The sequence below is a fragment of the Phaenicophaeus curvirostris genome, chromosome 3, assembly GCF_032191515.1.
Source record: "Phaenicophaeus curvirostris isolate KB17595 chromosome 3, BPBGC_Pcur_1.0, whole genome shotgun sequence".
NCBI lineage: Eukaryota > Metazoa > Chordata > Aves > Cuculiformes > Cuculidae > Phaenicophaeus > Phaenicophaeus curvirostris.
In genome coordinates, this window is record NC_091394.1 from 57,916,702 (window position 1) to 57,932,225 (window position 15,524).

Here is a 15,524-nt window from a genome sequence, read left to right on the forward strand (position 1 = left end):
AAAAAAAAAAAAGCCCTCCCAAAAATACAACAAGAAACAACAAAAAAATCCAAGCCCAAAATGAATAAACCCACAACAACCTCTCCCTTCAGCTGTACCAAGTAACCTGTTTCCACAGCCATGCAGTAGTTCAGATTAAAAACATCAAGCCTGATATTTTTCTTGAAAATAAGCCAGCTCACTGATCAAGACACAGCACAGCCCCAAACACACTGCACTGAGCACAATTAAAGGCCAACAGCCTGACTTGCCAGGAATTCTTTGCACCAGTATTGCCACCATCACATAACACAGGCCAGGTATGCGAGTTTGTAGTTTTATCCATAGGTTTGATTCCACCATACCATACCAGCATAAACATACACAGTGAAGAATAACTGGTAGTTGTGCAGTTTTCTCCCACTTGAAACCATAATACAAGCTTTGATGGTGGAAACAGTCTCTGTTAAGAATTTAGTCATGGTTTAGTCACTGGCAGTAGTTTAGCTTCAAACTCCAAAATATCCTACAGAAAAATAAACCCAGCATTTGTCTCTACCATCTTCAGAGACAGATCTATTAAAACTTACCATGTGCACAGTAAAAAGATCTTGCCGATTCAACATTGGCAGAAAATAGGACCATGCAGTGTTTTTACCACGCTTCGCATAATCAAAGAAGATACAAACACGCTGATGATTTTCCTGTAAAATTAGGAGAGCAAAGAGAGTCTTGTAAAAGGATTCACTATAACGCAGTTATTTGCTCCTGATTATGTTAGCATACATTATCAGAGAGTACACTGGTTTGAAATGGTGTATGGAAAGTCTTCAGTTTGACAGTTAATTATGGATACAGTTAATTTCAATTTGGGACAGGGGGTTGTAGAAACAAACTTTGAAACTCTAGTTATATCTCAGTACTCCCACACCTGGTTGAGTAAAAACAGACACATCCTTTCAATCAAGCAATCAGAATGAGAGAAATGAGAGATAAATACTGTTATTTTTCAAAGGAATGCTACTCTTCATCTAATCAATTAGCCTCAAATAAAGTCCATATGAAGTTTTCTATGTATCATTAATTCCACACAAAAGCCCACTGTTCAACTTGGCTGTTTGTGCTAAAAGTGAAACTTCAGAGACATAAACTAGTCCTGCCTTTCCATCCCTCTCAACAGGAAGCAAGCTCTTCTCTCCTAGATGAGTCTGCAACTGGCTCAGTCGCTACCTCAGGCAACTTGCACACCTAGGAAAGGACATAGCCACCAGCAGTTGGTTCTCCAGGGCTTCTAGGCTGAACCACAGGAGACCACAAATACTTGAATCTGGACAACATGCACAGTTTCTTCAACCATTTCACCTAATAACCACTGTGAAAAACAACTATTATCATTCTTCTTAAAGCAGACCAGAGAAGAGGCCACGAAAAGCTGAATGAGAAAGAGGAGCTCTATTGTTGCCCACTAGCTTAGAATATAGATAGTCTTCCAGAAAATCAAATACCTCGATCCTTGCTTTTCCACAGCATTTCCATATACTTTCCAGCCTAGTGGACAGTAAATTTTCATTCTGAACAGATGTCTCCCTACTGAAGTCAAGCTACTAAAACCAAGTTTACAATACCTATCAAGGAAGGCTAAACTGTTCGGAACTACGCAGTGGGGAAACTCACATGAGAGCAGTATCTCAATTTTCTGCTACTCGAATAATTTAATTTTCAAACTGCCCTAGCTAAAGGAAATGTCAGTTCAATTAAATAAATCACTGTTGGCATCTGCACTTCTGCTACACAGTCAGGTGAAAAGATGAAAAACAACTACATCAGTGAGTTCAGTTCACAACATAACTGAGGAGGAGACAGACAGGTCCAGGAGCAGAAAAGCTGAAACAACTTCAACATGCTGGCAACTAGGAGACTAGTCTGGTTTGCCGTTAAAGAGCAGGATAAAGACATGAGAGAAGGAGTGCATAACTGCTTACGGCCCTGAAATACGTAGTGATGCACATTTCTGGGCAGCTACTAACTACACCGATAAAAAGGAGATCCTGAAGCTCTCAACACTTGAGTACACTTGAGTAATTTAGCATCTGTCATTTCTGAAGAAGCATAATGAAGCTCACTCGGGTGGTACTGCTACCTGCAACAACTACGGGGCAAGTTCTTAAACATCTCCTAAGTAACAGACTGTGCAGTGTTACAGGGTCACTGATTCAGAGAAATTATTCCAAGTATTTATCATATCAAGAGAATAAAAAATGTCTCCTCGAGGATTCCAGTATGCTAACGCTCCCCACCTCCATAAGCAGAACGGTGAACAACACATTAATTTCACTTCTGCCAGCCTCCAAAAGAAATCTGCCTTGAATGACTCTCAAACGCATAAGCAGAACTGCTGGAACAATCCTAGACACCCAGGTAGCCTGTTCAAGACACAGGCATTTACAACCTCACAAGAAAAGCATAGAAAAATAATATAACAACCATATATAGTCATTATCAACACAGACAAAAGCTGGATACTGTTACCTAGAACTGTATACAGAAGTTTCAGCTATCAACAGTAGCTTTCAAACACTACTTGTTTGTCTCATGAAAACTGTAGTGAACATCCTTGCTCAGAACAATTTTACTGGAAGACTCAGTGGCATCATGATAGGCCATGTCCTTGAACAGTTACAGGCCATGTCCTTGAAAAATTCTTCACTTAAAATCACTGCATGTATTGAATTAAGACTACTCAGGCAAAGACAGGAGACTTCATAGCTGCTACTGTAGATTCTTCTGTCCATGCAGTCTACAGAGACCCTGCACTAAACACACAGTCACAGAGTCAATTGCCAATATGCTGCTTTCTGACAAGAACCTTATACCCTGAAGATGTGCAATCAAGGGTCCATAATGCATTACTGACAGCAGGTTCTACCATCTGAACATGGCCAAAGGAAAACAGAAGCCCTGTTTCACCCTTGCCTAGCAGAGACAAGGAGAGTTAGGAAGCCCTGGGATGGTGCCATGCAGATGCCCACACACAAGCCCTCTTTGTCAGCAGCAAGATATCCCTAAATAATGAAGTCACGCAGAACATCTCAAAAAACAGTACAGCCTTTCAGACACTGAAGCAGAATTTCTAAAGTGAAAAAGGCATCCAATTTTAAACAAAAGCAAAGATACACTGCACACCAAGATCTCTATTATCCTTTATCACTATAAAGTCATTGTTTAATGCTAAGCATTCTACACATGACACCTTTGCAGCAAGGTAAGGGCCTGAATACAGAAATGTCAGTGCACGACCATGAAGTCAAGAAAACATGTTCATCTAGACACACAACAGAAATAATACAGCAAATAAGACATTACTAAAAACTACTTTCTGTGACCACCTAGAACTAATGCAGTTGTTTGAGAATGAGCCAGTGAAAGCCTTGACCTGTAAGGTATTAATTCCATAGAACAGGAGATTCACAGAATCATAGAACCACCAGGTTGGAAAAGACAGCTTGGATTGAGTCCAAGCATTCCTGTCAACCAATAACCATGTCCCTGAGCACCTCATCTACTCGTCTTTCAAACACCTCCAGGGATGGTGACTCAATCACCTCCCTGGGCAGCCTCTGCCAATGCCCAATGACCCCTTCTGTGAAATATTTCTTTCCAATATCTAGTCTAAACCTCTCCTGGCGCAGCTTGAGGCCATTCCCTCTTGTCCTGTCCCCTGTCATTTGAGAGAAGAGGCCAGCACCCTCCTCTCTACAACCTCCTTTTAAGTAGTTGTAGAGAGCAATAAGGTCTCCCAGTAAGCTACAAAGAAGAGCAGATGAAATGATTGCTTCTTTGGCCAGTGACATCTTGTTTTCTGTGTGAGACTCATTCCTTACAAAAGTAGTCACAATAAACAAGAGTTTTCACACAGAGACAAATTTTGTCATCAAATGCATACACCAAAACAAGGTCCTTCCAACTAGATGTCCTAATCAAGAAATCAAACTGAGGCTGCCTTTTGTCTTCTCTGCTTCTTGATGTTTGTGTCACCCTTGATAAAAGTAAATCTAAAGAAGAGAAGAAGAGGGCCAGAGCAACAAAGATGCAGACTGGCATGAATAAACTGCCACCATCACCACTATTATTCTAGCAATCAGGGTACTCACTAACATACAGACAGGCACCTGAATGACTAACAATCCCCCGTTATACATACTATACACACCTTGGAAAGGTTCACACTTCCAACTTGCCTGTTGACAAAACTGAGTATTCAGAGCCGGAATTATAAATCACATGGTTTACCTCCTAGGACGATGCCCTAAACAACTACATTATCAACAGACACATTTCAGTGTAACCGTGTATTTAATGTAACTTAAAATAGCCAAAGTGAAACTGTCAAATAGCCAGATCTTCTACTTGAATACCAGGAGAAAATCTCACGGAACTCAACCCACCTTCTTACACCATCACCCCAACCGCTTTCTCTTAGTCTACTGGAGAGCAAAAAAAAAATGCAAAAACAGGGTTATGTGATTGAGTAAAGTCTTCTCTTGAACTGTCCAGGTGAGCGCGGCAGTTCAAACACCAAATTTAACAGCCTACTCTTACAAGTCACTGCATCCCATAGCTATAAAAAGCTATACATTTCCTTGAATCAGAAGTTCCTCTTTTATAATTAAAACATGCAGAATTTCAGAACAGAATTTCATTCTAACTTACATTAGAAACTTGAAGCTGCAGAAACTATACCTTCTTGCTGACGTTGGCCAAATTAACACCTTTGCAGGAAAAGCTTCAAAAACTTCAAATTAAAAGCAATATGCTTTCTACACAACAGGAAAGGGCTTAGGTCACAAATCATGTCCAAGCATCGAAGTTTTACATCAAAATGTGAAAGCCAACAGACAGTCATATGGGTATGTTTCATTTCCAGAAGATGACCAAACATATCTATAACTTTAGTGCCAACATTAACTTCTGAAGACAGATCCAAAATTTAAAAGCATTTATAATATAGGATGACCGACACCTGAAGAGGCCTGAATTAGGCTAGAGAAACATTCAAGCATGCATTTAAAGACTGAAAATTGACCTACTTGCAGCGTATCATCAACCATAGTCAGAATGTACTGAACCGTCTGTTCCTTGGAGATATGAGTCATCAAGTTTATAAATGTTTTAGCACACTAGAAAAACAAGAGACATTAAAATTAATACTAGCAACTGTATTCATTCCTTTTGATAATATAAAACAGGACTTCATTAATTCACTGAGAAGTTTTAAACAAACATTGAGCATCCCAACATCTTATTTTGCTGCAATAAAAGATGAATAAATTTGGCATTATCTTCTTCTGAAGAAAATTTTCTGCCACATCGATCATTACCTTTTACAAATTGTTTTATGGCTTTCAAATGAAATAACAAGTACTCCCTAGTGAACGTCAGCAGAGTGCTTTGTTGAAAGACCAATTACAAAAATATCCATCAGTGCCCTTTTTTATGGCAGTGAGAAGAAGAACCAAATAAACTGATAAAACAGCAACAAACTTAGATACCTTATAAGAAAGCGTCAATGACCTGAACAGTGGGAGGGAAGACAGGTCACTCTTACCTGTTCATTTCCTATACCTTGTAGGCAAATCTTTGTTCATATTTGAGCTGGTTTCTGCTTCATGAACAACTCTGCTCTACAACTTCAGCAACAGATATAATAGGCTGAAACTGTCATAACACTACTTTTACACTCCTTCATCCCATTCAACTAAAACTGAAAGATAAATGGCAGTCTGAACTGCTAGACTGTAATTATATGTTCAATATATATGATTTTGTCATTGTGCAAAATATGGTCCCTTCACACAATTGTGCAGTCACACAATGCAATTTGAAGCAGAACATAGGGCTACAGAGTTTTGTGTCTTGAGGGTATCTCCTACTCTTTACCTTCCCCACTGCCTCCCCCAATCCTCTTGATGTCTGACATAGCTACAACCTCAGGCTTCGATTCTACTGCTTCAAATGTCATTAAAATGTCCTTGGGCATCAGTGTGGGTCACCTATCAATCTTGTATCAGCTCTATCCAATGCAGAAGTCTCTCATCTTTCCGTGTCTAAAAAGACACCAGACACCTGTGTTTAACTGAATCCACCTTAGCAGTCAGTGGACTCTAGTATATTACAAATAAAAATCTCACTGGTAGTAGCTCTCAATAAACTACACAAAAAACGTTCACAAAACAAAAATCTGACACAAGTACAAGTGTGCATGATTAGGCAAACTGGAATGAGGAAAGACTTCAGTTGGCTTGTGCCACAACATCAAAGTCTGTTAACACTTAATAAATATTTAATAGGTTTTTAAAGGAATGTCGAACCTATACCAAGAAAAAAATCATAATAGCAAGTTTGATAATTCTTCCATAGCATCTTAACTGTGTACAGCCAACATTAATATAGAGTTGATACAAAAATTTTCTTCCACCCTCCTCCCCAAAAGAACTGTTATTAAAAGAAAGGAAAGTTACTTGATTGCCTTCTGTTTGCAACAACTCCTGTTTTTCTTCTGGATTTCTTTTCTGTTCAAATCTTTGAATAAATTCACAGTCTTCACCCGAAATCATCTGCCCTCTGAAAAGCAAAATATGAAGCCATAAGCAATATGAACAGTAAGTTATTTAAATTTATATTGAGTAGCAGGAGGGCTGCAGGGGCAGCTTCTGTGACAAGATAACAGAAGCAGCCTCCATGTCGGACAGAGCCAGTTCCAGCCATCTCCGGGACAGATGTGCCCTTGGCCAAAATTGAGCCCACCAGTGATGGGGGTAGTAACTCTGTGACAACAGTTGTAAGAAGAGGAAAAAAAACTGCTGCACAACAGCAGCTGGCAGAGATGAGTGAGGATATGGGAGAGAAACAACTCTGCAGACACCCAAGGTCAATGAAGAAGGAGGAGAAAGAGGTGCTCCAAGCAGCAGAGCAGAGATTCCCCTGCGTAGCATGGTAAAGACCACGGTGAGATAGGTTGTCCCCCTGTAGCCCATGGAGGACCACAGTAGAGCAGATATCTACCTGCAGTCCATGGAGGATCCCACAACAGACCAGGCAGATGTGCCCTAAAGGGAGCTGCAGCCCATGGCAAGCCCACAATAGATCAGGCTCCTGGCAGAAGCTGTAACCCCATAGAGAAAAGTCCACACTGGAACAGGCTTTCTTGCAGGACTTGTGACCCCACAGGTGATCTATACTGGAGCAGTCTGTTCCTGAAGAACTGTACCCCATGGGAAAGGGCTCACACTGATGCAGCTCATGAAGGAACTTGTGTGACTGGACACTGTGCCAGAGCAGGGGAAGAACATGGGACGGAAAGAGCATCTGAGTCAAAGCTTTATGAGCTTTAGGAGACCCCCATTCCCCATCCCCCTGTGCCACCCAGCGGAAGGAAGCAGAAATATTGAGAGTGAAGTTGAGCCTGGGAAGAAGGGAGGGATGAGGGGAAGGTGTTATTTTAGATTTGTTCTTATTTCTCACTATCCTATTCTGTTTTATATGCAATAAATTAATTTCCCCTAGCAGGATCAGTTTTGCCCATCATAAATGACAAGTGATTTCCCTGTCCTTATCTCACCCTAAGAACTTTTCGTCAAACTTCTTCCCCTGCCCTTTTGATGGAGGGAGAGTAAGAGCAGCTTGGTGGGCAACTGGTAGCCAGCCAAGGTCCACCCTCCAAACCTTATATTCTTCAACTTGATATCTCTTCACCAATCCCATATTCCACAGTAGAACAAAAGTAGCTCCTTTCTGCAAAAGATCTCACATACAAGGAATTTAAAAATAATGAGAGAATAAACTCTCTAAAGCCTTCCAGATGTGTTGCCTCTGCTCAACAGGATTCTCTAGATTACTTCCAGAGACTGAATGCAACCACTGGCGGAAATAAGCATAAGAACTGAAATGTAAACAGCTGGCACATTCTGCCAGAATCATAATAGATAACATGAATAATAATAGTCTAATCCAACCTGAAATAAGGGCTGAAAAATAAAATTGTTACTTTAAGTTTGCCATAAGCACTGAGGAGAATTTAAAGCAGTAGAGACCTTGATTCCTAATGTATTTTTAACTTTCACTAATTACAACATTTCTGTTTTTCCTGGTGGTGCAAGCTCATCTAAACAAACAGCAAGGGAATTTGATATAGTAAACTGCTGTGGGCACCTATAAGCCAGCAGATCTCTACCTGGCCTTCTCTTTAACTTAATATTCAAAGGGTTACTGTCATCATTGGTGCTATTTCAGAAACCTAAAGAACAGGAAGAACGTTGCTGAGGTTTTGTTACAATACAGAACTTAACATCACAACAAACAACAAATTTTTCAAAATAGTACAGTCAGGTACTCTTCAATTAAGTAGTCGTGAAAATATCCAATTTCAAATGCAACCTTTTCCATTAATCTCATTTTAATGTCCAAATAACCGATCATACAGTAAACTTCAGCAACCAGTGCAAAGAAAATAATGGAAAAAATTGCAAAGCAGCCACAGAGAGCTGTCATCTGCCAACATGGTGCTACTATGACGTTATTATCATCCCCTCTTCAAAAAAGACAGGAATTCCTCAGAACTTCTAAGCAAACAATGCAAGTATCGAAAGCCTCCATCCATCCCTCTTCCTAACAGCCCTTTAAATTCTTATTTTCCAGGATGCGTTTTTCCTCTTTTGTCAATAGGTAAGAGTGACTTTGAGCTTCAGTTGTCTGGGTGTATCTGGTTTAGACCAGGAGTCCTGTAACTACGTTTTAAAGCACTGTGCTTGAGACAGTAAGGCTTCCCTTTGACAGCATTAGCTACAGGAAACTAAACTGAATCTGGGTAAGATTTAGAAAGCATGATTTTGTAAGACTATAATTTTTAAACGGTCCTGGCCTCTCAAGATGATTCAGAAACTTGTGATTCCTTCTTTTTATCATGCATTTCCTCCAGCAGCTCTAGTTCCTCTTTTTTTGTTTGAATGACTTAACAAAAGTCATTCAAAGTTTGTGTTTTAATTTGGGGAGGGTTGGTTTTTTTTTTTTTAATGCCATCATGTCAATGCATAATTTTATTTAATAACTTTTGTTTCCACTGGCCTGGACAGGGACACCCTGTGTTGGATAAAAAAAATGGCTGGATGGCCAGGCACAAAGAATCACGGAAAATGGGGCTAAATCCAGATGGAGGCCAGTCACAAGTGGAGTCCCCATGGGTCCAGTCCTGTTCACTTTCTTCATCAATGACAAAGAAGAGGCTATTCAACGTACCCTTAGTAAGTTTGTGGATGACACTGAGCTGGGAGGAAGTGTCAATCTGCTGGAGGGTAGGGAGGCTCTACAGAGGGATCTGAACAGGCTGGATCCATGGGCCAAGGCCAATGGGATGAGGTTTAACAAGGCCAAGTCCAGAGCCCTGCACTTGGGACACAACAACCCCATGCAGTGCTACAGGCTTGAGGAAGAGCGGACTGAAAGCTGCCTGGAGGAGGAGGACCTGGGGGTGTTGGATGACAGCCAACTGAACATGAGCCAGTAGCATGCCCAGGAGGCTAAGAAGGCCAATAGCATCTTGGCTTGTATAAGAAACAGCATGGCCAGCAGGACCACAGAACTCATTTACTCCCCTTATAAAACAAAACCAAACTTGCTTCACACAAGCTAATGCACACTCCAAAGGCATTCTGACATCCTGAAGCAAATGCTGAAAGCAATCACACAGTACACAACAGTGATGAACTGTATTTTCAGCTAGCACAGCACGACACCTCTACACTACAAGTCCCAAGATCCAAAGAAAAGAAAGACTGTGCAGAACTAATGGCTTAAACTATGTTTAGCTTCCAAAAGGTAGCTAGACCTATACATCACTTTCAACTCTATGTTTTGCTATTTTCTTCTCCCTCAGACAGAGGCCCTCATTGGAATTCAACGCAACCGAAGTGTAAATTTTAGTACACAAAAATATCCAAACATTTTCCACAGCCCAACTTCAAAGTTAGCAGTGAACACAGTGGCAAACTAGTAATATGTACAGTTGTCATACCTAAATATTTCGCTTTTGTGCCAACAGTATACACGGAAACATCAGAAGTCTGCAGCTGTGTTAGCATTTGACATTCAGTTTACAGTTATAACCTTTGGAGATGGAACAAACAACATGCCAGTTAATCTTCAGCTTGAACCAACTCTACAAGACCAACTGTTAGTAACCTATTTTACTTTCGCAGTGAAGAACAGAGAGAGCAGAAGAGGATTTCTGAATGCCTTCCTGTGTGACCCAGACTTCAATGATGTTATGACTGAAGCAATCTTTAAAGCATCTTTATACAACTGTAAGAGCCAGATTTAAAAAAAAACAAACTTCATCAGCATTTCTTGTGAAGTTCTTTAACTCTGACTACATAAATACTATCTATAATTTGAAAAACAGATTTATGCCATGTCTGAGTTCATGTGTTAACTTAGGGAAAACAAACAAAAATCTTTCCTCTAATGTAAAAACACCTGAAGACTTGAAGTATGTCTCTATATATTTGTATTCAAGCTTATCACACTAAATGCACAGACTGCATTAAAAAAATCATCAGCACCCCACCTTCCTTCTACTCTACAGACCAGAACAAACTACCCGACCTGCCTCCAACATGTGCACCAGAAGCAAGCTGTTTCCATTCATTAATAATATGCTTCACTGCAGAAGCTATCAATATAGCTGCACTAACTGACTTTCCAACAAAACTTCAAAGACACCATCATGCCCCAACCAGCCCACTGTAAAATGGACACGTTCAAAACCAGGTATAATTTTATTTTCTCTTTAGAAACACCAGAAGTTCTGATGATATTTTCCAACAACTAATGATAAAGAGGCTCCTCAGCAAAGGAACTACAGTCATCTTAATGATGATCCACAACCCCTCTGGCACCATTTAGGTTCACCCTCGAAGCCACCTTAGCCAAACAGCCAGGCTGTTATCAGTAAATACAAGACATAAAGATAGCATTTATTTCAGAATTACACATTATCACTGACATACAGAAGGCATCAGACATTGAACAGTCTTGTAATGGGATCATGAACACTAGAAAGATGCACTACAAGTAGCCTCCAAAACCTGGCTGACACACCAAAGAAAGAAAATGACCAGTACATTCTTCTTTCATGGATTCCAAAACAAAGTCAAATTCTACATCTAGAATCTGAAAAAGAACTATCAACCCTGCGTCCTGGTCAAAAGAAGTTACATAGACATTTGCTGACAGATAAAAAAACATAACTCTTCTATCCTCATTCAGCTGCCCAGGCTTCTCCAGGACATAGTTCCTATCAGATGATTAACAAAGCACACAGTAACAGCAAAAGCCATTTAGGTTGTTTGACAACTACTTGGTAGCTGCCACCTTCAAGTTACCACACCAGCAGTTTTGCCTGCAAAGCCACTGTAATGTCACACTGCAAACTGAACAAGGAACTGCTACATCTGAAAAAAAAACCAAAAAAAAGGCCTAGAAAAAGGAAGCTTCCTCAGCAGATCAGTTCCTTAATCCAGTTTGCATGCAGATATTTTTTTCCTCTTTGTGATTGTGATAACACAACTGAATAAATGGAATAGGCAAGATTGAGCTACATGGCACAGAGCAAAATGCCACTAATGACACTTTGCCATGTTAGCATTTCTCAGATTGCGTGTGTGCAGTTTTGGAACCTTATTTTAATGTATAGCATATGTTTACGTATCACAGCTATGTGAAAAAAATCCCAACTTTTGCAAAGCGCTGTAATATTGATAATCACAAAGCATCATCGACATGGCTTGTACCTCTAGAATCATCAAGACTTTGCCACTTCAACTACAAAGCAATGAACTCTGAAGTCATTTCCTACTATACATGAACCCTTAAGAGATAATACTAAGTTACACTCTGCCAATATTCTTCATAGGTACCTGTCCTTCGGAATGCAGGGATGCCTTCATAGGTACCTGTCCTTCGGAATGCAGGGATGCAAGAATTCTGCATTTCACTTTAGAGTACAGAGAACCTGTGGAAGTTTGTTCCTTCTCCGTGTTCCCTACCTCATGCTATTTTCCTCAGCCTGTCCCTGTATGCTCTCCAGACAATATTTCTTTTGCTACTCCCAGTGCCAAAGTAAATTCTGAACTTATCTGAAATGGCAGTACAGGTCTCCCCAACACTGAAGTACTTGCTTCAGCCTACTCCCCAGTTTATTTGTTTCAATTGCTCTCCAGCCCTATTCTTCCTCTAGTTACGGTATAGTTTATTTTCCTGGACTACCAGTCTAGTTTTGCTAGTGCAACTTTTATTCACAAATAAGGCGCTTCAGCAACAAAGATGACATACCTACATATATGACAACTCTTACTGTAAACCTGCCTCACATCTGTACTCGTCCAATAAGAATAAAATTGAGAATCATGTTTGAATTATAAGGAGAAAAAAAAAAGGACATTTTTACCACACACTTGTGCAAACTTTTATTATTTGTTATTACAGCACTCAGTTCACAGAAGAAGAGTTCCCTTTCTTGTCATATAAGAAAATTTCCCCCAACCAATTCCATTTAACACAAACTTTTTCCCACTGTTTCATGAGGCCCCACTGTAACCTCATGTTCAAATGCAATGCGAAATCCACAAAAGTCTAACACTTAAAAGGGAAGAAAAAAAAACAGAAAAAAACCATGTGGAAAGATTTTACTTACTGGAGATATGACTGCCAGTTTACTTTGTTTGCCCGAACTTCAGCAGCTTTGGCAGCAATGATGTTTGTTGGGACAGCAGCATCTACAGCACCTCGGATATCCATCTTAATTGACAATTAAAACGTACCTAGAAATGCAAGTCAGATGTGAGACCTCTTATTAAAGTATTAAGGAGCAGAGTATCTGTCCAATCCTTTAAAGAAAACAAAAAGAAAATCTCTTTCCAGGTGCTCCATTCTCTAAAACTCCACTTTCTGAGAAATCAAAATTTCATATAACATTTAAAATGCAACTTTCCTGAAACAAAAATAAGCTATATCCAGACATTAAAGTGTAACCAATCACAAGTTTGCTAAAATAAAATATATACACCATTACTAAATAGCTCTCAGTTTTGTAAATTTTCAAACAATTAAATGAAGTTATTTGAATAAAGACTACTTTTCTGTGATGGCAAAGTAACCCTACAGATAACAGAAGCTGTCTTCCTTCCAAGTTAGGACTGATGATATGGGTCAAAATTCAGTGCACATCAGCCCTCCCCCAATATACAGGGGCTGATTTAGTTCAGGTATTTGTCTAGGAGTATTTATACATCAGAAACAGATTAACTACAACTTCAAAAAGGAAAAAAAAAAGTTATAGTAATTAAAAAACATGTTGCATAGACTAACAAGGAAATTAATACCACCACTGTACAAAAAAGAAACTGAAAAATATATATGACCAGTAGTTTTTAACTAAGAGACACTACATTACCACAAACTGTGACCTTCACCACTTCCCCTTTGTCATTCCTTTATGGCTTAATCTCCACCTGACTTTGATGCCAAAACAAGAACTGTGTTTGCAAAGGCCTAAAACCCAGCTGGAGCAGGAATTCCTTGCAACCAAACTGCATCAAGCCTCTCCACACAGCCTATTTCTGGACTTTCTTGGCTCCCTTTACAGAAGCAAGAGCAAACTGGCACAGTCTGCCCCATCCCTAACAAACATTCCTCAGTTGTATGACTGAATGAAGACATAATGAAACACAAAAAAAAAGAACCACCCTGAACAAACAGAGCAGCAGAACTGTCCTTTGAAACTCAAAGGACCAGTGAATGCTTCCTAGATGGGAAGGAGGCAGAACAAGCCATTTAAATACTCCTCTGGCCACAGAGGAAGGCAGGGTGATTGACAGCGGTTTCAGGAGCATGCAAGTGATACAGTCAAGCTGAAGAAGCAGAGAGAGATAATAGAATCACAGACTGCTTTGGGATAGAAGGGACCTTAATGATCATACAGTTCCAAGCCCCCTGCCATGGGCAGGGACACCTCCCACTAGGTCAGGCTGCCCAAGGCCCCATCCAGCCTGGCCCTGAACACCTCCAGGGATGAGGCATCCACAGCTTCCCTGGGCAACATGTGCCAGTGTCTCACTACCCTCAAGGTGAAGAATTTCTTCCTAATGACTAGTCTAAATCTTCCCCTTTCTAATTTATACCATTCCCCCTTGTCCAGTCACTACAAGCCTTTGCAAACAGTCCATCCCCAGCTTCCTTGTAGCCCCTTTCAGCTACTCGAAGGTCACTATAAGATCTCTTCAGAGCCTTCTCTTCTCCAGGTTGTACAGCCCCAACTCTCTCAGCCTGTCCTCACATAGGAGGTGCTGCAGCCCTCGGATCATCCTTGTAGCCCTCCTCTGGACCCGTTCCAACAGTTCCATACCCTTCCTACATTGAGGATTCCAGAACTGGACACAATACCCGAGATGAGGTCTCACAAGACAGGGACAGAGGAGCAGAATCACCTTCCTCGACCTGCTAGCCACGTTTCTTTTGATGCAGCCCAGGACACGGTTGGCCTTCTGGGCTGCGAGCCCACTCTGCCGGCTCATGTCGAGCTTCTCGCCTATCAGTACCCAAGACATTCTCTGCGGGGCCGCTCTCAGATGTCAGAGGGGGAAGGGAGGGAGGGGCGGAGAGCGGAGAAGTGCGACGAGGGGACATCTGGTCCCCGTCTCGCCCCCCCTCAGCCCCATCTCGCCACTCCCTGCCCAGGCTCACAGACGCCGCCGCCTCCCGAGAGCCCCGGGTGGGAGGTCAAGCTCTCGGGGGAAGCCTTGGCGGCGCCGCTGAGGCCTGTCGCAGCCCCCAGGAGAAGCCGCGCCCCCGACCTCGGGATCCCCCCAGCCGCCCGTCTCCGCGGAGGGCAGGGCCCGGGGCGGCTCTCACTCACCCTACGGGAGAACGGCCGCCGCCAGCCCTCGGCAGCCCCGGGCAGCCCGCGCACCCCGCGGCCCCGCCGCCCGCCGCCCTCCGCAGCGGCCGCCGTCACGTGACGCCGCTCACCTGACCGCGACGGCGGCCTCCGAGGGACAATTCGCGTCCGGGGCCGGCACTGAGTGGGCGGGAGCTCGGGCACGGGGCGGGGCGAAGGGCGTTCCATGGGGGCCGAGGGGAGCGGCGCCCGCAGCACAGGAGGCCAGCCGTGTCCTGGGCTGTGTCAAAAGAAGCGTGGCCGGCAGGGCGAGGGAGGTGATTCTCTCCCTCTGCTCTTCTCTTGTGGGACCTTATCTGGAATGTTGTGTCTAGTTGTGGAATCCTCAACATAAGAAGGATACGGAGCTGTTGGAACGGGTGCAGAGGAGGGCTACAAGGATGATCCGAGGGCTGGAGCACCTCTGCTATGAGGACAGGCTGAGAGAGTTGGGTTGTTCAACCTGGAGAAAAGAAGGCTCTGAAGAGACCTCATAGTGACCTTCCAGTACCTGAATGGGGTTACAAGAGAGCTGGGGATGGACTGTTTACAAGGGCAT

General features: G+C 42.0%; 1 protein-coding gene across 2 annotated transcripts in view; it reads right to left on the reverse strand.

Moving 5' to 3' along the window:
• Positions 1–15,097, reverse strand: part of ATP6V1H (ATPase H+ transporting V1 subunit H) — a 54,122-nt gene extending 39,025 nt beyond the window's left edge. The window contains exons 1-5 of one of the 2 annotated variants that reach the window (XM_069854105.1): positions 15,058–15,097; positions 12,725–12,851; positions 6,498–6,600; positions 5,067–5,156; positions 570–683 (exon numbers count right to left, since the gene is read on the reverse strand). In XM_069854105.1, coding sequence (XP_069710206.1) covers positions 570–683; positions 5,067–5,156; positions 6,498–6,600; positions 12,725–12,828 — 411 coding nt within the window. In that variant the 5' untranslated portion in view covers positions 12,829–12,851; positions 15,058–15,097. The other variant, XM_069854104.1, reaches the window with a different exon arrangement.
• Positions 15,098–15,524: the final 427 nt, after the last annotated feature.